The sequence below is a fragment of the Pan paniscus genome, chromosome 6 (genome assembly GCF_029289425.2).
Source record: "Pan paniscus chromosome 6, NHGRI_mPanPan1-v2.0_pri, whole genome shotgun sequence".
NCBI lineage: Eukaryota > Metazoa > Chordata > Mammalia > Primates > Hominidae > Pan > Pan paniscus.
The window spans coordinates 43,137,844-43,164,289 of record NC_073255.2 but is presented as its reverse complement, the minus strand read 5'-3'; the positions used below and the strand labels follow the sequence as shown (position 1 = coordinate 43,164,289).

Below are 26,446 nucleotides of genomic sequence, written 5' to 3'. Positions count from 1 at the left end.
GATATATATATGAGATATATATATGAGATATATATGAGATATATATATGAGATATATATGAGATATATATATGAGATATATATGAGATATATATGAGATATATATATGAGATATATAGATGAGATATATATGAGATATATATGAGATATATATATGAGATATATATATGAGATATATATATGAGATATGTATATGAGATATATATGAGATATATATGAGATATATATGATATATATGAGATATATGAGATATATATGAGATATATGAGATATATATGAGATATATATGATATATATGAGATATATATGATATATATGAGATATATGAGATATATATGAGATATATATGATATATATGAGATATATATGATATGTATGATATATATGAGATATATATGATATATATATGAGATATAGATATATATATCTCTCTCTCATATATATATAATACATATATCTCTCTCTCATATATATATATGTATATATGTAATTGGAACGTATTAAGAGAAGATGAATGAAAGAATGATGTCAGCTTCTCCTGTTCTCCAACTCAGAGTCCTTTGAATGAAGGGGAAGGCAGATTACCTTGAGGGAGAACCTTGTAATGTTCTAGCAAGTATATATGGCAGTGATTCTCCGAGCCTTTTCCCCCAAAAGATCGAAGACCAGTTACCTGAGAAATTTGTACACCTAGGGAAGGGGAATAACCAGGTCTTTCAAGGCTGTTGGAGACAGCATCTGAGCTAACTTTGATACCAAGAAATGCATACTGTCAATGTGGTCCCCCATTAGAGTGAGGACACATAGAAGCTCCCCCTCTAATGCTAGTTTTAAAGGCCCAAGTCTATCTAAAAGGGCAGTCCCATAGGTGGATGGACTGACTGTGGTCTCTACCCTGTGTCTGAGAATATCAGAGTGGATATGATGAATGGACATAAAATAAGGAGGCTGCCCCCCTACCGCCGGATAGTCCAGGCAGCCTTCATTCCTTTATTTCATTTGGAACCCATATGGCTTATTCTCTTTCACTGACTGGAGCTCACAGTCTGGCTATTTTAACCTGTCTTAAATCTTTTTCTCTTTAAAATATCTTGACTTTGAGGCAGGTCTTAGAAAATGACTCTTCCTGTCTCAAAATGCAGTCCTTCATTCTAATTGATGAATTGGAAGCACATGGCTGGTGTAAAGAATAAGAAACTAATTATAAGCCAGGAAACAGCAGGAGAAGAAAGCAGGGAAGCAACGCTTACCCTGAAGAATTAATTTCCGTTTAGAAAATATCACAGCTGATGTGTCAAAGGCCCCGGTATGCAGGAATGAGATTAAACAAATGTGGTCATGAGGAAGAGGTTTCTGAATAATGATAGAGAAGCTTGAGTCTACAAGAAATCCAGAGTCCAGAATACTGCAGGGGAGCAGTGCTGGGTTCATGTTTATCTGGTCTCTTGTCTATTGGATCCTCTTTCTTCCAGAACCCTAAACCTTGAATCAGCCTTATAGTCCTGGCTCCTAGAAGAGTGTTTCTCAAAGTGTACTCCATGGACCACCTGGATCAGAAGCACTTGAGGCTTTTAATAAAAAAAAAAAAAAAAAAAAAGTACAGGTTCTGGGAAGCATCCAACACAGTAAGACAGAATCTTGGAATGAAGGGTGAAAATGTGCATTTTAAAATAACCTCCAGAGCTGATTCTTATTCAAACTGACTTTTAAAAACTGCTGCACTAGTGGCAAGAGATCGAGGGGCTGTCCTGAGCCTGACACAGAAAGGTGTTCTAGAAAGCTGCTCACAGGCTCCCTTGCAGCCCACCAAATCCGCCTCACTCTTATCTCCCCCAGCCCCTCAAAGCAGCTGCTTTGACAGTTTCTCACATTTTTGCATGATAATCCCACAACTGCAATTCCTTCTGGCTTCCTGTGACCTCACGCAAGAAAAGGTTGTGTACTAAATGAATCTGCTTTAACTTGCTCTCCTTCCTCGGGGATCACACCTTTTTAAGAAGCCTGTCCCTTACCTTGAAGCATAAACATATTCTCATTTTTATTCTCCCAATACCTTGAAGGTTTTCTTCTGCACATGTATTTGTTTGATCTGCCTTTTGTGCGTGGGGTGGGAGTTAGGTAGGAATCTTAAAGTGGAGAGCCAGTTTCTTCCCAAATTACTGACCTAACCCGTCCTTAACCCCCAGTTCAAGGCCACTTTTGTGATAGTGAAGCTTCCACATGCTCACTCAGCCCTTTCTGCTCTCTCTTCTTCTCTACTGTGCATGTCAGCTTGTACTTTTGCCAGTTTCTCTAAAGACACAACCAGAGGTGGGGTGGCTGTGTGTGCACAACTTCAACTTTACATGTGGGGCTGAGTCCCTATGTTGTGTATCCTTGTGCAAAAGCACAATATGTTAATTGCTATAGCTTTTAAAAAAATAATTAATAGTTTTTCATAATCAAATTTTCTTGCTTCTTTGTTTTTTCAAAAAAGCATACTTTTATTGAAGAATACACCCCTTATATATGTACACTTATTTATAACTATGAACCATGAACTAGGATAGAAATGCATTGTGTATATTACAAAACATAACAAAAATAATAGGGGTAGGGAGGTGCAGATGTTGGTCAAAGGATATAAACCTGCAGTTCTATGATGAATAAGTTCTGGACATCTGGAATACAGCATGGTGACTATACTTAGTAATACTATATTGTACACTTGAAGCTTACTGAAAGAGTAAATCTCAAGTGTTCTCACCACACAAACCCAAAGGTAACTATGTTCTCACCACACAAACCCAAAGGGAACTATGTATGAATTAGCTTGATTGTGGTAACTATTTCACAATGTATACATTTGCCAAAACATTATGTTGTATACCTGGAATATATAATTTTATTTATCAATTATACCTCAATAAAGCTGAAAGAGGGGATTACTAATTCCCACAAAATACAGATTTAACAAAAACTTTTATTCAACCAACAGTGCTATGAAGTTGTAAATTGGAAACAAAAGAAATAAAATTTTATCCACAGTCTTCTCGTCAAAACCCTTCAGTGGCATTCCTCTTTCTGGTGTCCCAGTCTTGTCAATTTCGCTAATAACTGTCATCCTGGGAATACCCAATTTAGCCTACATGACAAAATGACAAAGTCTGATTAGATGAGTTCTCAGATTCTAGGATGGCCAGAAGAGCACTGTCCTGGGTCGGATAAATCATGTGGAAGATGCAGGGGATGCGTGACTTTAAAGGTCCAGCCCTTAGTCCCTGGATCTTCATGCAGGGGCCGCCTCAGCCTGGATCTGCTCTTCCTCACCACTGCAGCCCTATCCCACGCTGGCTGAGGTCTGCTTCCACCTGGGCAGTGACTGGATGACATGGGATGAGAGGACACACCTCTCCCTTGCCCAGCATCGCATTTCTCTTTCCCTGGAGATCTGGGATCTTGGTCAGAATCCTTCAAATGCCACCCGAGGGCTTGAGAGGGCAAGCCCTCCTACACCTTGACTGCGTTTTGCCCAAGATTTCCCCCCTATTATTATTTTAAACGTGTCTAATTTAGACAAATAGAACCTGTAAGTGCTACATCGAGAAGAGCACAGGGCCACCGAATTGGGAAGACAAGGAGAGGAAAGGAAAGCAAATGTCACCAGACAGAATGTATGGCTGCAGGTTTACAGCAGATGCTATTAAAATCTATGGTTGGGCTGGGTGTGGTGGTTCACCCCTCTAATCTCAGCACTTTGGGAGGCCAAGGCAGGCAGATCACCTGAGGTCAGGAGTTCAAGACCAGCCAGGCCAACAGAGCAAAATCCCTTCTCTACCAAAAATACAAAAGTTAGCAAGGCGTGGTGGCACACGCCTGTAATCCCAGCTACTGGGGAGGCTGAGGCAGGAGAATCTCTTGAACCCAGGAGGTGGAAGTTGCAATGAGCAGAGATCGCACCACTGCACTCCAGCCTGAGCTAAAGAGTGAGACCCTGTCTCAAAAAACAAACAAAAAATCTATAATTGGCTGATTGGCTATTGCTAACAACTTTTGAGTCTTTAATGATCAGTAATTGAATTAAAACGGTTAAAACAACAATTGAGAGAAACATAGTTTTGAACACTGACAACACAAAATAACTTATCCATGTAACCAAAAGCTACCTATTCCCCCAAAACTATTGAAATAAACAAACAAAAAAATTAGAAAGCAGAAACTTTACAAAAATTATTCTCACCAATGAGGTTGTCCAAATGTCACCAAATTTATTATAGAATGGTAATAACCAAATTTGTGCATGAACCAGTGATGACATAAGTATCTTGTAAGCATTACTGAAGTTTTTTTTTTTTCTATTAAATTTACCTTCAAGATATGCCTTCAGGATGAGGCTTTCCACTGCACTTCATTATGCAATGCCATGTTGACTTGGTATATTACCTCAGATGTGACTCTAATATGGTTTGATTTGTTATGACGAGACTAAAATGAAACATATCACTTTTTTTCATGTGCATATTGCACCTTATAAGCACAAGGTGCAATTAAATAACCAATTTGAATATTGAAAACATATGTAGTTGTTATAATTTTTTTCTCCTCTAAAATAATATTTTCTTACTTCTAAAAAAATCTAGAAAATAGAGAAAGATTGAAGACAAATAATTTGCCCATTTCCATTGCTCACTGTCTGTATTTCGCACTTTCTACCTGTCGTTTCCTTGCATCGACCTTTTCTGACCATAGCTGTCACTTTCTTTCCCATTACCCTTGCCCACCACGGGGCTAAAGGTCTACAGAGGGTATAAATGATAGCCCCAGAATATCCCTCTGTCAAAACGTTCTGCTAGCTTTGTATTTGACCACCTTCTCAACAACTCAGCAAAACCCTAAGCCCTGCATGTGAGAATGCTGAAAACTGGAATCATGACTTCCAGTTTTTGCCATCGAAGAGAAGCTCAGGAACTGGGTCTGGTCGTGGGAGCCCAGGGACTCACAGCTTCCCTTCCCAAGCCAGACCCCTTTTCTTGCCATGCCCACAACCTTCCCCTCATGGCCATCTCTTTGACTACTCAGGAGGTCCTGGGTGTCATTAGCAAAGCTGAAAATGAACCTTCATTTCAGTAGGAACTCAAGGCCGGGTCTATTTCTCCAAGCCTCTGGCAGGTGTGTCCTTTGCTGGCCCTTCCCAATGCACAGTCTTCACCATTTCCAAGGACATGCCACTGGCAGAGGATGAACTGGTCCTGCCTCCAGGCCCTCTCTGTCTGCTGGCCTGACTTAGCCTTCTTCCTTTGGAGACACACACACACTCACACACACACACGCACACACCTGGTTCTTGAAAACTGCATTAGTCCCTATAATTTCTACTTTGTGTGAACCCCAGAGATCATTTACTGGAACCCATCCAGTTTCCAGGTGAAACAACAACACCCCACATTTCTTGAGCATGGTCTATGCAGCTGGGATTGTGCTGCATGCTCTGCTCACATTCTCCTGTTTACTGTCCATGTGGGCCTATGACACCTCTCTTTACAGATGAGGAAAAAGAGGTGAAACAACTTGCTCAAGACTACACAGCTATCATGTTATTTTAGGGCACTGAAAATCTCCTTCTACTGGGACCTCTGGGTGACACGCTCCGATGCTGGCTCAGACGGTGGGCATGGGTTTTTTTTAGGGATTGCTGTTTTGTGTTTGTCCCTTCCTCTGGAGCAAGCAGCACACTCATTGTTCTCTGAGTATAAGATGGTTACATGAAGCAGGAGATTTGTCACCAGCCCGGCCTGGCTTCTCTCCCAACTCTGATTCTCTTTAGGTGTTACAGCCTTGGAAAAGCTACTTAAAATAACAGCCTTACTCCTTCATTTCTAAACTGAAGATAACATTTGTCCTATAGAGTTATTTTAGGATTTAATAAAGCAGTGGCCATAAACCAATTAGTGCAGTGCAAGAGTTTTGCCAGTGTCCAACCAATGATTGCTATTATTGCTAATTATACCAGCAACACTCTTTAAGCCTTTTTCAGAACTCTAGCCATTGGTCATCCCTCCCTTCACCTTGTGGTCAGATTTCTGTCTCTCCTCTGGGACTTCTTTCTTCCTCCCCCATTTCTCTCATCAGTTACCTCCTTGCACCACCAGGGAAATAGCAGTTCAGGCCCTAAGCTGGTCGCTACCATAACTCAGGAAAGTGTGGCTCAGGTCCATAGTTTGAAACAGGTCACTCTGGGCTCCTCTCCCCCAGTCAGGACCAGAGATGTGCTGGGCCACCCTGCCTTCCTTTGGGTCATCCTGTTTCCAGGTCAGTCTCCTACCTAAGGACCTGTGGAGAGGTGGCGAGGCTTTGGGTCATCCCTACCTCACTGCTCTCTCCCTGACAGCTGGCTGGTGGCTCATCAGGCCGGAGCAGCTGGCCCATGTCCTGGGGCACTAGGGAAGCTTGGTCATCCTGCAGTGCGTGGTCCACACCAGGACCAGCTACATCCACTGGTACCAGCAGCAGAAGGGCCAGGTCCCTGAGGCACTCTACCAGCTGGCCATGTCCAAGTTGGATGTGCGGTGGGATTCCATCCTGAAAGCAGATAAAATCACAGCCAAGGATGGCAGCAGCTGTACCTTGGCAGTACTGAAGTTGGAGACAGGCATCGAGGGCATGAACTACTGCACAGCCTGGGCCCTGTGCAGCCTTGCATGCTGCCCCAGCCCTACACAAAAGGACTCTTCCTCCCGATCCAACAAGGCCTTGGGCATTTTCACTTACTCTTGGTCTCTTGGGTTTCCCTGTGGCATAGAAGCAAAAAAGTCTTATCCCCTGTCCCTCACCTCCCCATCTATCCTGGAGGTCTCTTTCCCGGTCCCACTACAGATGAGGCTCTCAGCCTGTGCAGACTCAGTGATCTATATCTCATCGAAAGGGGTCTGTTTAAAGATGCTCCAGTTCAGTGTCTCTGAAGCCTTTGCAGGATGACCTGTGCTCCTGAATGCAGGTGCCACTAGCCACCTGTGGCTATTGAGCATGGGAAACGTACCAAGTGCAATAGTCCAAGCTGAGATGGGCTGTGTGTCTAAAATCATATTTTGAAGATTTAGTGTTAAAAGTGAAATAACTCTTATAATGATCAAAAGTTGAAATGATTAGGTGTCTTGGACTAAAGCCAATAGCATTAAAACTAATTTTACCAGTTTCTCTTTACTTTTTTTAATGCAGCAACTAAAAAAATTTAAGTGTGTGACTCACATTGGTGACTCATATTTACTTCTATTGGACAGTGCTGTTAGAGACTGATCATTTAAGAATCTGACCACCTCCCCTGAAGAATGCACAAATAAAATATTTTGGAAGAGATTTCAAGGGTGGAGGACTTGCTGAGATTTACCACAAAATGGTTGAAAAGCTGAGACTAGAAGCCTACTCCTGTTTCCAGCTTCCAAGCTCTTGGCCCTGAGACTGTTATCATTTTGCAATAGAGTCAGCAATTAGAAGCATAGGAAACACGACTGCCCACTTCTCAGTACTTTCATCCGTGGGCAGGCTGCACAGGAACTGATGTGAGTAGACAGTCGCCATGGCAGGGTGATGCAATCCTCCCTGGATGAGACATTCGCCTTCCACTTCTCCTTCAACAGCACCCCAGTGTGGAACACGTGTGTATCCCAAGCTTCTCTAGACTTTTGTTCTCCTATCTGACAAATGAGGGGGTTTACTTATGTATGTCTGCTAAGTTATATGACTATGATTTTTGTATTAAAGCAAAGCCATACACATAAGATCACTATGCCCACTACCTTCATATAAAGCAGTCTTTTTAAACATAGAATAAATGAAAGAAAAAAAAGAAAGCCTGTGTTACTGATCCTTCAGCACCAAACAGGAAACCCCTCTGCCGCTCTATGTGCAGAAAAAAAAGAAATTCTTTGAAGTCTAAGCTGAATTTAAATGCCTTTTCAAGGGAATGCTTAATACACTGTTGATGAGAATGTAAATTAGTACAACTTCTCTAGAAAACAGTATGGAAATTTCTCAAAGAACTAAAAATAGAACTACCATTCAATCCAGCAATCCCATAACTGGATATCCACCCAAAGAAAAATAAATCATTATATTAGACTGCATTCATATATTTATCGCAGCACTGTTCATAATAGCAAAAATATGGAATCAACCTAAATGTCCATTAGTGGATGGCTGGATAAAGAAAATGTGGTATATATACACAGTGGAGTACTATTCATCCATAATAAATGTGGTATATACACACAATGGAATACTGCTTATCCATACAAAAGAATGAAATCTGTTTTTTGCAGAAACATGGAGGAAGCTGGAGGCCATTATCTAAAGTGAAACAACTCAGAAATAGAAAGACAAATACTGGATGTTCTCACTTATAAGTGGGAGCTAAATAATGTGTACAAGTGGACATAGGGTGTGGAACCAGACATTGGAGGCTTGTAAGGGTGGTGGGGGGCAGAAGGAATACAGATGGAAATTAAGTAATTTCACATCACAATGAGTATTATCCAGGTGTGGGGTATACTAAAAGCCAAGAGTTTACCACTGTGCATTATATGTGTGTAACAAAATTGCACTTGTACTCCTTAAATTTATACAAATAAAAAACAAAAGCAAACACATTTTCAATGGAAGATTGAAAGTTTATGTGTGACTTGATGACAGCATAAAAAAGATGAATGAATGTAAAGTCCAAACAATTCTGAAGAACTCAGTCCATCACATTCCTTCACTCATTGTCCAGCTCTCTCAACTTCTGTTTTCGTGCTAGAGATCGATAATTAAGACACGCCTTGCAGGCCAGGCGCTGTGGCTCACTCCTGTAATCCTAGCATTTTGGGAGGCTGAGGCAGGCAGATCACCTGAGGTCCGGAGTTTGAGACCAGCTGACCAACATGGAGAAACCCCATCTCTACTAAAAATATAAAATTAGCTGGACGTGGTGGCTCATGCCTATAGTCCCAGCTACTCAGAAGGCTGAGGCAGGAGAATCACTTGAACCCAGGAGGCAGGGGTTGTGGTGAGCCGAGATCATGCCATTGCACTCCAGTCTGAGCAACAAGAAATAATAAAAAAAAAAAAAGCTACGCCTTGCTTCTGAAACAGCCCAGCGTCTCTAACCTCTACTGAAGGCTCAGTTCACGGCTAAGGCCTTCCAACTTGTGTGAGAAGGACAGAGGCCGTACAGGAGGAAACTTTCATTCTGTTTTGGAGTTGTTCCTTCATTTCATTTTTCTAATTGTGCTGATAAAACCAAATGGGCACAGAGAGGAGATGCCTCCTCTTCTGCCTGCCCCCTCTCTCAGTGCTTTACTCCAAACAAGAGTAAATTTGGTGAAATGGTGACTATCAGGGTGTGGCCAAATAGAGGAGCAAGCTCCCCAGTCACCTCCTTAGGAACAACATCTTTCATTTCCTCAAGAGGAGACTCTGCCACTGCAGTGAACCTTCACCACCACAAACCTCCACCTTCACTCCTCACCAACACCTGCTCTACTCTTCATGAACGCTGTGACCTTGAGCGAGTTCTTAAATTTCCTAGCCATCAGTTTCCTCATCTCCAAAATAAAGAAAACAGCAATGTCCAAAATTGATCTCCCTCTGAATTATACTACCTGGTTTCAGCCTCAACCTCCAGGGTGATAGACCAGCTTAGAGACCAAGATTTTATCTTTCCTAAGTGATCTCACTTTCAGAGGCATCATCACCAGACTTTTCAAGTTTTGTTTCTTAGAAATGGTCCCAGGTTCTTTCCCTCTCACCGTCTCTTGCTTTAGGGAGCCTCCCAGCTAGTCTGTCTTAGCAAGACAAGGGCATGGCTGGTGCATTGCTGCTGGTGAGCTGGGGCAAGTTCACAGAAGGCAGCATGGGAGAGTATAACAGAAATCACCATCAGTTTGCAAGGGCTTGCTCTGTGTCAGGCATTGCCCTAAACAGTCTACCTGGGCTAACATTTATTCTTTGCAACATCCAGTAAGGTAGGCTGTGATTTTATTCTCATTTGGTAGATAAGAAAACAGAGGCAGAGAGAACTACTCAAAGAGCTCAGGCTTTGCAGCCCGACAGAATTAATCTTAAATCTGTCACCAACAAGCTGTTAAACCTTGACCCATTACCTGACCTGCTTTGAGTAGGGCTTTGTGAAGATTATACTAAATTTATGGTATTAAACATCATAATGGCTACAAACTGCTTGACACATTAAAGGCATTCACTAAGTGTCCATTGCTTGGTAACTCTTTAAAAACTGTATTTTAAATGGTGATGTTTTGTTAACATCAGAACGACAAAAAAATACTACAATGGCCATCCATTCCCTCACTCCACCCTTTCATCTATTCAACAAACACCTGGCAATAGAGAGATAAACAGCACAGGATCTTACTCCCCTGAGAACTCTTAGCTGTCGTTTAGAATGAGAGAGAAATGGGTAAACAGGCCAAGACTTGGGCAGGAGGTGCTAGGAGAGAGGAAGGCACTAGGTGGCGTGAAGGAAAGCAATTTGAAGCATCTCCATCCTGGACTTAATGGGTGAGGGAAGCTTCCTGGGGAAGACTGCCTGGGGCTGAGCCCAGAAGGATAAACAGGAATTAGCCAGGGAATGTGGAGTAGAATGCAGTCCAAACACAAAAAAATTCAAGTCAATCCACAGAAGTGGGTCGTGGAATTCCAGGCAGAGAGTGACTAAATGAAGATGGAAGGACAGGGAGGCGGTGGCCACATCACAGAGAACCTCTTATCCTAAGAACTCTGGACTTCATCTTCAGAGGCAAGGTAGAGAGAGCGAGGACTTTAGAGCAGGAAAAGGACCAGGTCAGTCTAGCGGCCATGGGGAAGGTGGGTGGGAGGGGCCGAGATGGGATGCATGGAGGTGCGTGAGGTGGAGGCAGTGGTGAGCCAGGAAATATTTAGGACGTAGAATCCTCAGGAATTGGAGTGCGGCGAATTAGTTAGAGGGGAGAATTGAGGCTGATGCTCAAGTTCCTGGCTTGGGCAATGTGGGTAGTTATGTCATACAGGGAACTTGGAAGAAGATATGGTTTGGGGGAAGGGAATGAGTTCACTCTGGCTATGAGCAGACTTTGTTTGAGATCCCGTGTCAGACGTACTTGAAAATGTCCAAGAGTTAGCTGGATATGGGTACAGACAGCTTTCAATTTAACTGAGGTCTGACTTAAGATTTTTTTTTTACTTTATGATGGTGCAAAAGTGACACACATTTGGTAGAAAACATAATTTGACCTTTGCTGTTTCCCCAGGACAGTGATATAAGGTTAGGATACTCTCTTGCGATGCTGGGCAGTGGCAGTGAGCTGCAGCTCCCAGTGGGTAAATTAAGCATGGAAATCTGGAACACAGCAGCTTTTAAGGGATGCACTTGGGAGAGAAGTTTGTAAAAATACCTTGGGACGGATTAAATGTCTTGGCTTAGAGAAAGAACAACAGACAATAGGAAACTGTCATTGAGGAGAAGCCGGGATTCAGGAGACGTACATTATTCAGGTAGCTGAGGGAGGGGACAGGAACCTGAATCTTCAACAGAAGCAAACAAACTGGGATGGAGGGCCCAGCCTCATGAAGGTGACCAGAAGGACCCCGTGCTGCAGGCTGTGTGGGTAGCTGAGCAGAGCTAAGCGGCTTGACGGACCAACATCTCTCCAGCTGGTTGAAGACAAGCTCTCAGAAGACAATGCTGCATGTCACAGCCCCAACAACCAACAACACCAGCCTGACAACTTGCTGGGGTGGCCGCCTTGTGGTCTGAGGTGGCCGTCTAAACTATGTGGTCTGATCTCAGGCTGCAGACCTTGCAGGACTGTCTTCACACAGACTGGAAGTGCTAACAGGTGGTGAGGACACCGCTTTACAACGATGCAGGGGGCCCCATGTCACCCTCACCCATGGGAAGTTTGACTTGGTGGACTCAGCCAAGCCACAGAGGTCTAACGCTTCTCTGTGGTGATTTCAGGCTGCCCTGGCAGAAAGCACAGTGCCTGCAGACATGCTGTCACTGCTCCACGCGTCAACGCTGGCAGTCCTTGGGGCTCGTAAGTAGTTTTGCTCCCCCAATCACTTTGGACTGATATTCTCTATTGTTATATATTTTTATAAATTCCAAATTCTTGGTTTATTTACTCCCTCCCATTTTTTTTCCCCAGTGTGTGTATATGGTGCAGGTCACCTAGAGCAACCTCAAATTTCCAGTACTAAAACGCTGTCAAAAACAGCCCGCCTGGAATGTGTGGTGTCTGGAGTAACAATTTCTGCAACATCTGTATATTGGTATCGAGAAAGACCTGGTGAAGTCATACAGTTCCTGGTGTCCATTTCATATGACGGCACTGTCAGAAAGGAATCCAGCATTCCATCAGGCAAATTTGAGGTGGATAGGATACCTGAAACGTCTACATCCACTCTCACCATTCACAATGTAGAGAAACAGGACATAGCTACCTACTACTGTGCCTTGTGGGAGGTGCACAGCAGCAGACAGTTTGAGCCATCCCATTCAATAAATGTTTATTGAGTCTTTGTTTATAATTATGAATTGGGAAGCCACAGTTACCACCAGTGTGCTTGTAAACAGTTTTTAAGATAAACATTCATGTGGTGACCCTACTTGGATTTGCCAAATTCTATCTATTTTCTCAAAGCAGAAGCTTTGCATAAGTCTATACAAGTGACCAGCCTCATCTTTTTCAGGGTTGTACTCTGTCACCAACAGCTTTTCTAGGTCACCCATGCTTATTTTTCTGGTTCAACCTCTCCTACTCATTACATATTTTTTTCTGGCATAATATATACACATTTTTAGTGTGATTCTTTTGTACTAGTCAATATGCATTACATAAGTTTTCTCTGACCTTCCTATTTCTCTCGATTAAAAAATGGATATGACATTAAATGGTATTCATTTTTCTGGAGGTTAACATGTAACAAGTGCAGCATGATCTAACCACGAGCAGGGCAGACTGCAATGACAAATCTATCACATGCATGCCTTGAGTGGTGATGTTTGATTTTGTACAAAATTCATAAACACTTCCACTAATCGAATCTAAGTCAAAGTCCACTTTGGATTGGGGTTTGAGAAAAAATTCATTTTCTGCAACCTCTGCCTCCCGGGTTCAAGCGATTCTTCTGCCTCAGCTTCCCAAGTAGCTGAGACTACAGGTGCGTGCCACCACGCTCATCTAATTTTTTTGTATTTTTAATAGAGACGGGGTTTCGCCATGTTGGCCAGGATGGTCTCAATCTCCTCCTGACCTCGTGATCTGCCCACCTCAGCCTTCCAAAGTGCTGGGATTACAGGCGTGAGCCACCGTGCCTGGTCATCTAACCATGAGCTTTTGATAGACTACTCTGAGCCAGGCATTATGCACAGCAGAAATTACAAGGCCCATACGCTCTGCAAAGGCCCGAGGTTGCTTCTGTTGAACCACATTCTGCTACTGGGCTGCCATTCATCACTAAAATGGCAGTCCTCAACTTGAATATAACTCATGATTGTAAGTCTCTTATCAATTTTCGTTACTTCTAGTTCAACTCAGGCTTTGAAATTTATTATTGTTGATGGTGTTGTTTTAATTTATGTTTTTGCCATGAAACCCTTTCTTGAAATGTGATCTTACAAATATAAAATAGAGAAAAGTAGATTTCCACTGGGAAAGAGTTCAGAGATGAATGATCCTTAGTCTCATCTTCTCAAATTTCTCTGATACTTTGATTTTTCAACAGCTCAATAATTATCTGAGTATACATATAATGTACAAAGTGGTCAAGACCTGGGCCTGTCATGTCAGAAGGACATAGGTCCAAATGGGGCTCTACTTACCACAGATAAGCTGTGTGGCAAGGCCTTGAGCTTCTCTAGCCCCATTTCCTCACCTGTGAGGCAATGGTCCTGTGGTTATCATATGGGTGGCTGTGAGAACTCCTGACATGATGCATTTCAAGGATTTGGCCTAGTGCTTGGCATATTGTGACAGCCCAGCGTTACCCGACAAGAGACAAAACTAGATACAACAAAAAAATAACAGCAAGCACACATATATAGTCATGTGTCCCTTAACGACAGGAAAACATCCTGAGAAATGCATCCTTTGGCAATGTCCTTGTTGTGCAGATATTGTAGAGTGCCCTTAACACACACCTACATGGTACAGCCTACTACATACCTAGGATATATGGTATAGCTTATTGCTCCTAAGCTGCAAACCTGCATAGCATGTTGCTGTACTGAATGCTATATGCTATTGTAACACTGATAAATATTTGTGTATTTAAACATAGCATAGAAAAGGTACAGTAAAAATAGAATATTAAAAAAATGCTACACATGTGTAGGGCAGTTTCATTATAATTTGTCCATCTTTGACTGAAACATTATTATTCAGCGTATGACTATATATACAAGAAAACATACACACACACACACACACACACACATACACACATCTATTTTTTTTTTTTTTTGAGATGGAGTTTCACTCTTGTTGCCCAAGCTGGAGTGCAACGGCGCAATCTCGGCTCACTGCAACCTCTGCCTCCCAGGTTCAAGCGATTCTCTCGCCTCAGCCTCCAAGTAGCTGGGATTACAGGCACGCACTACCATGCCCGGCTAATTTTTTGTATCTTTAGTAGAGATGGGGTTTCGCCATGTTGGCCAGGCTGGTCTCGAACTCCTGAGCTCGTGATCACCCCACCTCGGCCTCCCAAAGTGCTGGGATTACAGGCATGAGCCACCACGCCTGGCCCATATACACATCTTTATATATCCAGGGCTTAGTGCTACGTCTATCATAGTGTGGCTATTACATTTTATAGAGAGAATAGCTAAGTATGAAGAAACTCTTACAAGAGGTTACCCCAGATTAATTTAATTCTAAGCTTTTGGTCATGGTTCTCTAAGACCTTTGACTCACTCATAGCTGGACAGGACAGTGGCCTTGTGCATAGTGCAGATGACCATTATAGGGGAAAAACAAGTCGAAATTCATAGTCCTTTACTCCTCCTGCCCTTCTCCTTTTGCTTATGGTGAGCTTCACCAGGAACATTTTCGCCACACCAAAGGAAAACTAGCCAGAGGCAAACCAGCTCTAAGTTAATATTTGCCAATTAAATGGTTTAAATTTTGGATTCACAGAAACACTGACAGCATTTTATTAGAATATACTGTACTGCATATAGTAGGGGCTCAATGAATATCTGTTGAATTGAGATTGATACTTTCATTATTATTGAGGGGTTCGTTTTACCTAATGGGTCAACGCGTTGTATGGATGGATGCCCTGAATATTCTGATGATTTGAGTTCGACTTCTTTTCTTTTCTACCTGAGGTGGGTGAGCTACAATGACTCTGAATAATAGAATCAACATTATATTATCTAGTTAATATAAAATCTGAATAAAATCTAAGGAAATCTTGGAAAGCAATATTTTCATAAACCATATCATCTGTTGCCGAACTCCCCACACATACAAGTACTATGGAAAAAGTAATGTCTACTGCCCAGGAGTCATCTTATAGAAACCACAATTCTAGAAGTTGCTGTACCCACCTGGAAATCCATGCTGACTGTTTTGTCTCGGGTGCTTTTTGCTTTCTGTCCTGTGAAGGGGTTCACAAGGGGCAGCCTGGGGTAGAGAAAAAAAGGGCACAGACTTTGAAATGCTTATCTGCAGACATTGCGCTCATGAGTATTTTTATCTGTGTCATTTCTGTACTTTTGAAATGGTCTAATAGAAAACACATTACTTTTTAATTTTATTTTAAAATTGACTTAAAAAAAGAATTCCTGTTTTATAATATTAAACATATCCCTGCACATTATTGAGCACCTAGAGACAATATGTAAAATGTGTTAGCTAGAAAGGCCTGGAAGGGGCTCTGCTTGACTACTTTTTCTTTCCTCTTCTCTAACAACGTTTGCTTCTTTTAAAAAGCAAAATCTTACTTTTTCTCCTGTTTCCTACTGATCACTGTGCTGAGCTAAAGAAAATGTTAGTGATTTGAATGCTCAAGGCAGCTTATTGGGCTTGTATGTCTTCCTGGAGCACTAGGATTTTTCAAGCCTGTAGATCAAAGGTCTTGGGAAAAAAGAAACAACTTTTTTCAGTGAGCTAACTGAAATAGAAGAGAATGGCGACTCCTACCCACACCTCTTGGATCCTGGACATCAGCTCTGGCTGTGGGGCAAATGGCACTGTATATTGGCCAATGGGGGGAGGATGCAGCCAACTTAAGGCCCCTTTTCAGGGAGGGAATGCTGACCCCACGCTCCTATTTCCCAGCTGCCTGCTGATGTTTCCATTTCTACCCCCAAACAACACCTGCAGGATAGGGAAGACCATCCATGCAGCCCAGGGCGGTCAGACTTTTAAGGCAGAGTTAGGTGGAAAATGGACTTGGATGAGCCAAGGAGGAAATCCTGCAGATGGCCCAATAAGTGGATTATGTTTGACTTCAGATAAGTAGGACAAGCTAGGGAGCCAGAAGTTTTTATTAGTTTTGTTTCACTTTCCACAAAACCACCAAGGTCCCATCTCCAACAGAACAGGATGTGTGACTGTTCCTTGAGTAAAAAAACAGGAAACTGGACAAATCTTGAGAGATCATCATTAATTAGTACTTCTTTAGTTGATTTCTTAATATGGAGGAGCATGTAGATTATTTATAATGCTTTTGTTCTTGAGTTAAGTGAAGGAGTCTTAGGTATTTGTTGACTCATTAAATAAATCACCAACATGTAGTAGACTCAAATAAGAAACATAAAAGTGATATACATTTAGATAAATGATTATAGTGCTTTATGTTTGTAGTGCTTCATGAATTGATAGTATGATTAATCCAATTGTGCTCGTAGTGTTCTTTACAACAATAACTAAGTTTAAAATAGAGAAACAATCTCAACTCTCATTAGATGATTGAGGATAGAGAAATGCCTGTCACATTCATGTCAAGTAGAATTTATCCCCTCACCCCTGTTGCTATAATTGATGTGTCTCTTCTGTAGATCCCTAATTTAATTTCTTGTCACTTTTAAGTCAACTTTTAACTAGCAAATTAGCAAAGTGCTAATGGATTCAGAGAGATTGAATCATGTGCTATACTTTACTGTAGTCCCGTTCTCTTTATATTTTACTTATAAACTAAAGTTACAGAGTAATTATCAAAACTCCATATTTGTGTTCTGAAATTGGCAGAATTTGAATTTGCAGTCCATAGGTCAGCAGATTTCTCTGACTTTCCTTATTTTCTTTGCTTAGCCACAGAAAAACAGAAAAATCAGTGAGTTTACATGTACAGAGTTAAATGTACAGACTATTCTCTGAAAGAGCTCAGTTCTATGTGAAAATGAATAATGTAATAAATATTCTTATGAGTGTAGTAATAGTAGCTATTGTTTATTGAGTACTTCTTATGTGCATGGCACTTTATACTGCATGCTTTATGTCATTTGAGCCTAACAAAATACTATCATTATTATTATCTCATTTTTATAGATATTTTCTTTTTTTAATAAACTCTTTCATTTGCACGTTTGTGTCTTGGGTTATTCGTGGGGTGAGAAACCTCCTCACTTCCAATCCCAGCCATCTGGTACAATCTGGTGTTGTGGTCCAGCTGTCGGCAAAGGGTAGAGGTGGGTGCAGGGCTGGCCCCTCAGTCTGCAACAACCTCTTCAGAGCAGGGAGCTCAGACCATGGTTGTACTTGCACTGCTTCAGGGCCTCGCTGAAGCCTTCACACAGGGACAGGTCACTCTGCGTGGTCGAACAGTCCAGGAACTGCCGGATCTCGTAGGCGCAGGACCCCATCTGCAGGGGCTGGGGGGCAGCGCGTGTGGGGGTCTGCTGGGCAGCAGGCTGGACGGGCTCCGAGCTCCCCCATCTGAAGGCTCAGGTCAGGGCGCTGCCCATGACGTGTCCCACAGCCGAGCCCACGGCTACCCCTGCGGCCATGGACGCCATCTAAGCCATGAGGCTCGGCTGGCCGGAAGGGGCGGAGATGGGGCGGCTGCCGGGGGCGGTGGCTGTGGGGGCAGGTGGGCAGAGGGCGCTGCGGGAGGGGGCTGGGTGGTCGGACCGCCGCGCTGCGGCTTCCCAGAGACACGGTGGCGGCGGAGGGACCCGGGCGATCTTAAATGACAGCGATGGCGGCAGCGGTTCTGTTGCGGGGACAAATGCCCTTTATAGATATTTTCTAAGTACAAATTTGAGACTTTGATAAATTAAGATACTTGATAGTAAGCATCGAGGCTGGGATCTGAATCCAGGTCTGTCTGACTACAAAATCTATTGCCTTGATCTCCTACAGTGATGAGAAAAACAAAACCAAACACGAACTTTTAAATGGAGACATTTCAGGGGTAAATAAAAAAATTTATAATTCGTTTTATGAGTTTTTTTTTTTTTTCACTTGCGGCCTTAAGCTCCTTTCCCCAGGGTCACATGAAGTTAGTTAAATTGATGCTAATGGTGTTTACTTACAGACAATCTGCAGAGAATTCTCTACAGAGAATTTTCTTATGCAATCAAGTTTTTCTGACTTCTGGGTTCTAAGATTTTTTTCTTTTTTTAACAAGAAAAAAAAGCGTAACCAAAACTGTGTTTATTGAGCAACAGAAAAGCAGCAAGATGGAACACAGAGATATTCCCCCTGATTATCACCTTTCTGCTACACTCCCTTACCCTCAGTCCGCTGGGGAGCACAGAAATGTTATCCAAAGGTGGATGGGAAAGGGTGGAAAGGCTGAGACCCAACTGCAGCCTGGCCTGAGATGGCCACATCATGTTCTGCTTCCTGCCTGGCTGCCCAGGGAGGGCCTGGATGGGTAGAGGGCCAAGTCAGTGTCAGGCTGGGAACTTTACATGCTTTTCTCACTTAAATATTGTCATCTCCTTTCTCAGAGGAGGAACCAGAGATTCAGAGAGACTCTGTAGCCTCCAAGATCACGCAGGCATCACTAGTAGCAGAGAAGGGATGTAGAGCAAGTGTGACGGTCCATAAGACTTACCCTCTTCCCACCACACCACACTCACCCAGCAAGAACTGGAATAAATGACAAGGGAGGGAAGAGGGGCTCAGACTTCTCTGTATATTCACAAGGATGTGGAATGTGTTCCTGTAAGTGTACCCAAGTTGGGAATTTGGTCTTTTAAAGAAAAAGGTTGAAGCAGGAAGACTTCCAGTTTACTGGATGAAACATAATGCAGCAATCAAACAGCCCGACTCTTTTGAGTGAATATCAATAGGAATACCACTATACCATTCACTTGTTCTTCAAAGGAAAAAATGAAACTAATGAGTCCTTGATTCCATGACATAGATAAATGTTCTGAGAAGGAAGAAGTTAATGGATCACTGGGAAGGCTTCATAGAGCCAGAAGATTCAAGTAAAAGTCTTGCCAAACAAGAAAAGGAGAAAGTTCATTTTTGTCACGGTCTGGTTGCAACAGTAAAAACTAGCTTTTGTCATCATCACATCTTCTAATATCGAAAGGACATATTTTAGGAAAAAGCATCCCAAATTTATAGATATGTTGTTATTTATAGAACTTCATTTTTTTAAATCAAACTCTTCAGTGAATTAATTTTTACCACCTCCTCGGGTACAGGATAAATGGGACATTTGCAGCCAGTTCCCTCCTTGCCCATGTTTGCTGCGAGGTGGGGCGTGGATGTGGGGAACCTCTCTGGGGGAAGAGGATGGGTGCAGCAGCCCGATGACTGGTCGTGAGGCCCCACCACACAAAGCCTCCACTTAAAGGGCAATGCTGAGAGCCCCACCACACCTCATGATGGGGAATTCCTCTGTCTAGAGATGTTATTTATTGTCATTCAAGTCAAGGAACTAAAATCCTAAGAAAAAGAGCATACCCCAAAGCCAAACTAGGCCTCCTAACAGTAGCTCTGTGCTCATCCTGCTTCAACAAGGAGGCAGAGTAGAGAGGAAGGAGGTGAAAGATATGGAACCCACTGAGCTCCCACTTTATTCCAGGCGTATTATGCACCTATCTAAGCCAATGCTGGTAGATAGGGATTTCAATTTCACTTTCATAATTGAGGGCACTGGGTGTCAGACAGCAACAAGTCAAGCTAACAGCAGGCTGAACTGGAATTAAAAGCAGGACTGAATGATTGCATGCTCGCCTGTATAGCACGCTATGTGGATTTGCTTGGCATTGAAGAAATAGGTTTTAGTTCCAGCTCTACCATTTACTAGCTGAGAGGCCTTACATTACCCCCTCTTCCCCATGGGGAATCCCTTCCTGCCTCAAAATATTGTTTGGATTAAATAAGCCAATGTTTGTAAAAGTGTTTTGGAAATTGTAGACACCATAACAAAGTAAAGAGTTATAGTTTTTTTTTTTTAACACATTTTCATTCATTCTAATACGATTTCTCACATGAATTATCTCCTAAGGATAGTCAATATTTATGGAGCTCCCACTATAGGGAAGGCATCCTTCTTGATGAAATAAGGGGCTTTAGCAATCCCTACAACTTATGACTTTGACTTAACAAAAACGAAATCTAGCATGTGTTATATGAAAGTAGCAGGTAACAAGTGGTCTAGCAAAGCTGCAGTGCTATATGCTGAGTGATAGAGGTATTTGTTGTAATATCCACTCTAATTCCTCAAGAAAATAGATGGTGGCAAAGAAGATTAAGTGATATTGCTCATTAAGTGATGAGAATTTTTACATACTGGATATTCAGTGGGAGTTTCATTTTGTCCCAGTCTCTGCTGACACTCTAAGCTCAAGAGAATGGTAGTAATACAAAAGAAGGGGACAAAACCAGAGATTCACAGTGGAGGGCAAGCCCCTCTCCAGCAGACATTGGTAATGTCTGAGACATTTTTTACTGTCACAAACAGAGTGAGAATGCTACTGGTATCTAGTGAGTAGAGGCCAGAAGTGTTACTAAACATCCTACAATGCACAGGACAGGCCCACAACAAAGAATTATCCAGCCCAAAATGTCAATAATGCAGAGGCTGAGAAACCCTGGGGTAGTTAGCCATATTTCTCAAAGACTTGCTAAGAGGTAGACAAAACTGATGACTCCAACCTTTGGCTCCTGAGCTATATCCAGGCTAATTACAGTAAGAGCTTTCCTGGGGACTCTAATTTTGCAAAGACTTTCTCTGAAAAGCACTGTTGGGATTTCCCTGGAAACCCCCTCCTCTCCCAGTGAGGAGGTGATGAGGTAGCTCTTCTACTTCCACACCAAATAGGACTCTCAGGTCCTACATCCACCATGGGTCCAGAGCAGAGCCCTGTGTGTGGGTCATGGAAGTGTTGGGTCTGTGCCGTGAGCGTTTGGTGGCCAGATAAACCAGTGAGGACTCTCACCTGGAAAAGTGGACAGGTGGCTTCAGGTCATAGCACGCGTGGTAACTTGGACCAACTCTCCCCTGAAATCAGTTAGATAATCATGATGAAATAATAATAATGAAAAAGAATCTTTCTAAAAGTTTCTAAGAGTCAGCAAGATAACAAGGTGAATAACTTTTACCCTGGCAAATGGACTGATTATCATGGTGTCATACAGCTATGGGTAAAGTTCCCATGTGATCCTGACCAATCAGCAACCTCAGAAATGACTGATCTGGGTGCAGGGCCTAAGGACACCCATTTTCTCTGTGAACACTCTTTGAGATTCCCCTTCCTCATCCTGGTGCAGCTTCTCCTGCTCCAGGTTCCCTGTTTCCTCAGCCTTCTCTCGGGCACTCAGCCTGAGCAGACGGGACGTCACAGCTACAGATATGCACCTGTTCTTCACTCTGGGAATGTGAACTTGTTCCGCTACTTCTCAGATTGGCTGAGGGATTTTTTTGAAAATGAATGTCTCATTTCTTGATAACTTTGGTTTCATTGAAAATGCTATTTTGTTTCTAATTGAAATTGGGTAAAAACAATTGAAGCAAGTAAAAATCTTTATTTCATTAGCAGAGATGAAGCGTATATTTTCACTGTAGGGTATTCAGATAGAACTTTTCATACACACTCAGGTACTGACCAACACCAAATCAAGCTTTTGAGGATTTGATATTTACTTGGAAAAAAACCCTGTTCCAGGTCAATTACAGGCAAAGAGCTGCAACCATATATAAAATTCTGTATATAAATTCTATATATAAAATTCTGTCTACTTCCCTTTAGTTCTTAATATAAAATTCCTAGAAAAATAGAAAGACATGATGACCCAATATAATGGCCCCCAGGAAACTAGCATGACATTGGAGCTGAGGTAATGGGCACTTGCCCCATTATCATGTCTGCGACCACATCCTTCCCAATGTGGAAGAGCCTCGTCCAGCCCTCTACCCCAGCTAGGCCTCAGCCTCAGCTTGCAGCACTTCCTGTGTTCCTCAGATGATGCCTCTGTGATCACAGGAAACCAGAAAGGGAGTCTGATGACTATCAATTTCACCCCACAAATGCCAGTACCTATACCCCCAAGTGTCTGATTTGACATCATTTCCTATTGACTTAGGTTCCTATTTAGAGACTATGTTTGTTGAAACTGCATGATTATTTCAGAGAGAAAGCAAGGTCCATTATTTCATTTCTTAGAAACTTCTAGTCATGGTGAAATGCTCAGGGTGAAGATGCCAGCAAGGAACAAGATGGAATTCATATCCACTCAGTTCCCACTGGCTGCCAGAAAATGGGATAGATGTTCTACATGTTCAGAATTTCAGGTGATTGTCATAAGAACCTGGTAAATAAACTTATTCATGAAAGAAATAACTGATGTTTAGACAGGGGCAGTTATCTGTCCAAACAAATAGTTCATGCTCTTTCAAGTGCACTATTGGGCCACTTTGAATACCCTTTGGGTTTATTAACTTAATGGAAATAGGGCCAGGGGCAGTGGCTCAGGCTTATAATTCCAGCACTTTCAGAGGCTGAGGCAGGCATATCATTTGTCCTCAGGAATTCGAGACCAGCCTGGGCAACATGGTGAAACTCCATCTCTACAAAAACACAAAAATTAACCAGGTGTGGTGGAGCTTGCCTGTAGTCTCAGCTATTCCGGAAGCTGAGGTGGGAGGATCACTTGAGCCCAGGAGGCAGAGGTTGCAGAGAGCCAAGATTGCAGCACTGCACTCCAGCCTGGGCTACAGAGCAAGACTCTGTCTCAAAAACAAACAAAACTTTATAGGAATGAACTGTGGCATTTGTGGGTAATTATGCGCTGGCCCGGATTTACTGCCTAGTCCTGCAGAGCTAGGTCAAGACAGAATGGCCAGTGACTCAAGAAGCCATGGCTAAAGGGTCATGCTGAACACACATTTGGAAGAGTTCCCACCTCCCACCCCACCCCCACCCCGCTCCCCACCGGCATTCTGCCTTAGGACCCTTCTTCTCACTGGAGGGGAAAAGGCTAAGAAAACAGAAAACCCTCTCTGTTCTTGTGAACTTGCTTTAGCAGATAATATCATGGGTGGGATACCTGGAGAGGGATCAAAACCTCATGGCCCAGACTTAAGTAAATGATCAAAATGTGTAATGAGGATCATGTTTTGGAAATGTGGCCGACATATTTTTATTCTCTAAAATAAATCATGTCACCTTTTGTCCTTTCTTTATTATAGCTAATCCATGATATTTACTACCCATAGAAAGAGATGGTAGTTGCCCAGAACAAACTCACTTTTTTTTTTTTTTTTTTTTTTTTTGAGATGAATTGTTACTCTGTCGCCCAGGCTAGAGTGCAGCGCACAGGCGCCCACCACCACGCCTGGCTAATTTTTTTTTTTTGCATTTTTTTAGCAGAGACGGGGTTTCACCGTGTTAGCCAGGATGGTCTCAATCTCCTGACCTCGTGATACGCCCGCCTCAGCCTCCTAAAGTGCTGGGATTACAGGCGTGAGCCACCACAGCCTGCCACAAACTCACTTTTTGAATTAATTGTGAGATGTTGGGCTTGAAAATCAGGTTCATTTTTTTTTAAAAGAGTTTTCTATAGTTGTGATTCTGTCATTCATAGGTCAAAAGGCCACACTGGCAAAGTAACAACACAGAATTTTATTACAGCTGCTAGATATGAAGACTCAGCATATGATATCGGTGACGTTAACACCCTCCCAGGGAGAAGCGCTGTTCCTTCTGGCTGGGAAGTGCGAGCCGGTGGGGGGAGAGAGAGGAGTAGAGCATTACGTGGAGGTACTTCCCGGTTCCCTTGCGTCTGAGGGCCTTATGTCAGAGGGGATAGAAAGCCCAACGGAAACTCAAGATAGACGAAGGAGAATCTGCGAGTGTCTGTCTCCTGTCAAGCTTCCCTAATACGGCCCTGGTAGAACTTCATCAACAGTGGAAGGCATTTGCAAAGGTGAGCCCAAACCAGCACCCCTTTCCACACAGGCTGTCCATGTAGAAGGCCCAGATGCTTCTCAGGGTCTCTGAGAGGATACAAAGCTACTGAGGGGGCCGGAGGGCACAGCACCTGGGATTTGGATGAGAAGCTGCAGGAAGGGAACTTTGCACCCCAAGGGCGTGGTGTGGAGTCAATACTGGCAAGTTCAGTCTGTTTTTTTACATCAGCCGGTTCAGAGGAAGAGTGAAATCCCCGAGATCAGCAGGGCAAAATGCTGGAAGTTGTCGAGGATGCAGAGAGTAGCAGGAAGACACCTCTGAGAACTCACTCACACACCCTGCCCCTGTGTAGAGATGTCATCCTGGGGATGAGAAGGAGGAAGAGAGAGAAACTCAGAAAAGCCTAAGCAGGCACCACAAAGAGACCGAGCCCGTCTGAAAGAGGCTGCTCTAACCTGGTGGAAACTATTTTAAGTTGGTAAGTTTAGTGCCTCCCCACAATATCAGAACGAGCAAGAGACGACAGGTATAGGTTGTGTACATTTCCCCTCTGCGTTGAATGATAGCGTGTGCGTGTTCCACCACTGTGCCCTGTTCAAAGTTAGCTGGGTGGCTGTGCCCTGCTCAAAGTCACTTGGGTGAGGGGCGCCCGTGGGAGCCAAAATCCCATCTTACACCCACCCCCTGCACACTCTGGAGTTGGGCTGTGACATGCTGGAGAAAGGTGTCTTTGTCTAATTATTCTGCCTAAGGGCATGCCTTTTGTTAATTAGTAAAAAGCCTTATTTGTGCTCTGCAGAGTGGGGGTGCTGTTTAGGAGGTAATTCATGATAGAGCCACACAGACAAGATAGATTCAATTTAAATAAATTGAATCTATGAAGCTTCCTAACTCCATGGAAACACAAAATTAGTTTACACAAAAATAATCATTAAAGAACTAATGAAAATAATGTTTGAATTCAGCCACCAGACATTACATTCCAGAGCCTTGAGAAAAACTGATGAAAAAAAAGTCATGAAAAAAAGTCATTCGCACAAGTGTGAAGTCAAGGAGCGCAGACTCTGGAGTCAGAGGGCTTGAGTCAACCTGAGCATCTTCAGCTCTGACTATGAAGACACAGCTTTGACTCTCTGTGTTGCAGAGATGGTAGTGCCCACTCCAGTGACGCTTGTGAGGGTTAGTTGAGATAATAAATACAAAATGCTGAGCATCAAACCTGGAGTAGAGAAAGGTCTCAAGTAAGTACTCATTACCAGTATTTGTTATTTAATTTCACTTTTTTCTACATTCCCTTGTGTGAAATGGTTTGGATAATTAATCAAGGAAAACTTTCCCTCAGGGACATTGCTGATATTGCAATCTTCACTAGATACACTTATCTCTACCTCCGCCTCCACCTCCACCTCCACCTCCATCTCTTCTCTGTCTCTATCTCTATCTTCCTGTTGTTTATCTATCTAATTATTTATAAATGAACTGGTGGGTTTGTTGTTGTTGCAGCCTGGCTAATGTTATCCAGACATATCTGAAACCTCATGAGTGGCATGGAATGGTAGCCCCTGCTTGAACCATTTACCTCCTTTCCTAACACCAACAATCACACACACCTGACACTGACCTGAAGCCTCTGGCCTGTCCTCGGAGGCAAAGACTGGGTAGACAAGATGCCTGGTTACCAGCAATCTTCTGCAATTTCCTCTGAGCTATTGAGATTGCTTTTCTCTTTGCTCAAATTATGTGAGAAACTTTTAAAAAAGAATTTAATGTGCTCTTTTGATATTTCAGGTGTTCATTCAAAAGCCTATGTTATTCTCTGTCTCTCTCTCTCTTTTCCTAGTTGGGTAATCAAAATGGCACAATCAGAAATATTTATATCTGCAACAGAAAAGAAGAATAAATTTATTCATGCACAAGTACAATATGTACATATATATGTTTGTGTATACATATATCTGTATAATTGATGAATTTGGGAGAAATAAAAGGTTTCATTAAGCACACAGGTTCTAGAGTTAGACCCTCTGTCACAAATTACTGTCCTGTCACTTAACTCCTGCCAGAACAAAGTGCATACTTGAACAAAATGCCTGCTCTGTAAAAATGCCTTGAT

General features: G+C 42.6%; 1 protein-coding gene and 1 pseudogene across 2 annotated transcripts in view; one reads left to right on the top strand and one right to left on the bottom strand.

Moving 5' to 3' along the window:
- The window catches only part of LOC100969130 (T cell receptor gamma constant 1), a 92,912-nt gene that overhangs the window by 17,162 nt on the left and 49,304 nt on the right, over positions 1–26,446 (top strand). Inside the window, exons 1-2 of one of the 2 annotated variants that reach the window (XM_063606210.1) lie at positions 11,250–12,046; positions 12,158–12,481. The exons of the other annotated variant lie outside the window; for it this stretch is intronic. Coding sequence (XP_063462280.1) covers positions 12,001–12,046; positions 12,158–12,481 — 370 coding nt within the window. The 5' untranslated portion in view covers positions 11,250–12,000. Of the gene's footprint in view, positions 1–11,249; positions 12,047–12,157; positions 12,482–26,446 lie in introns of those variants that run through there. 2 annotated transcript variants of the gene reach the window in all.
- On the bottom strand, positions 17,569–19,660 carry LOC103785066 (coiled-coil-helix-coiled-coil-helix domain-containing protein 10, mitochondrial-like; annotated as a pseudogene).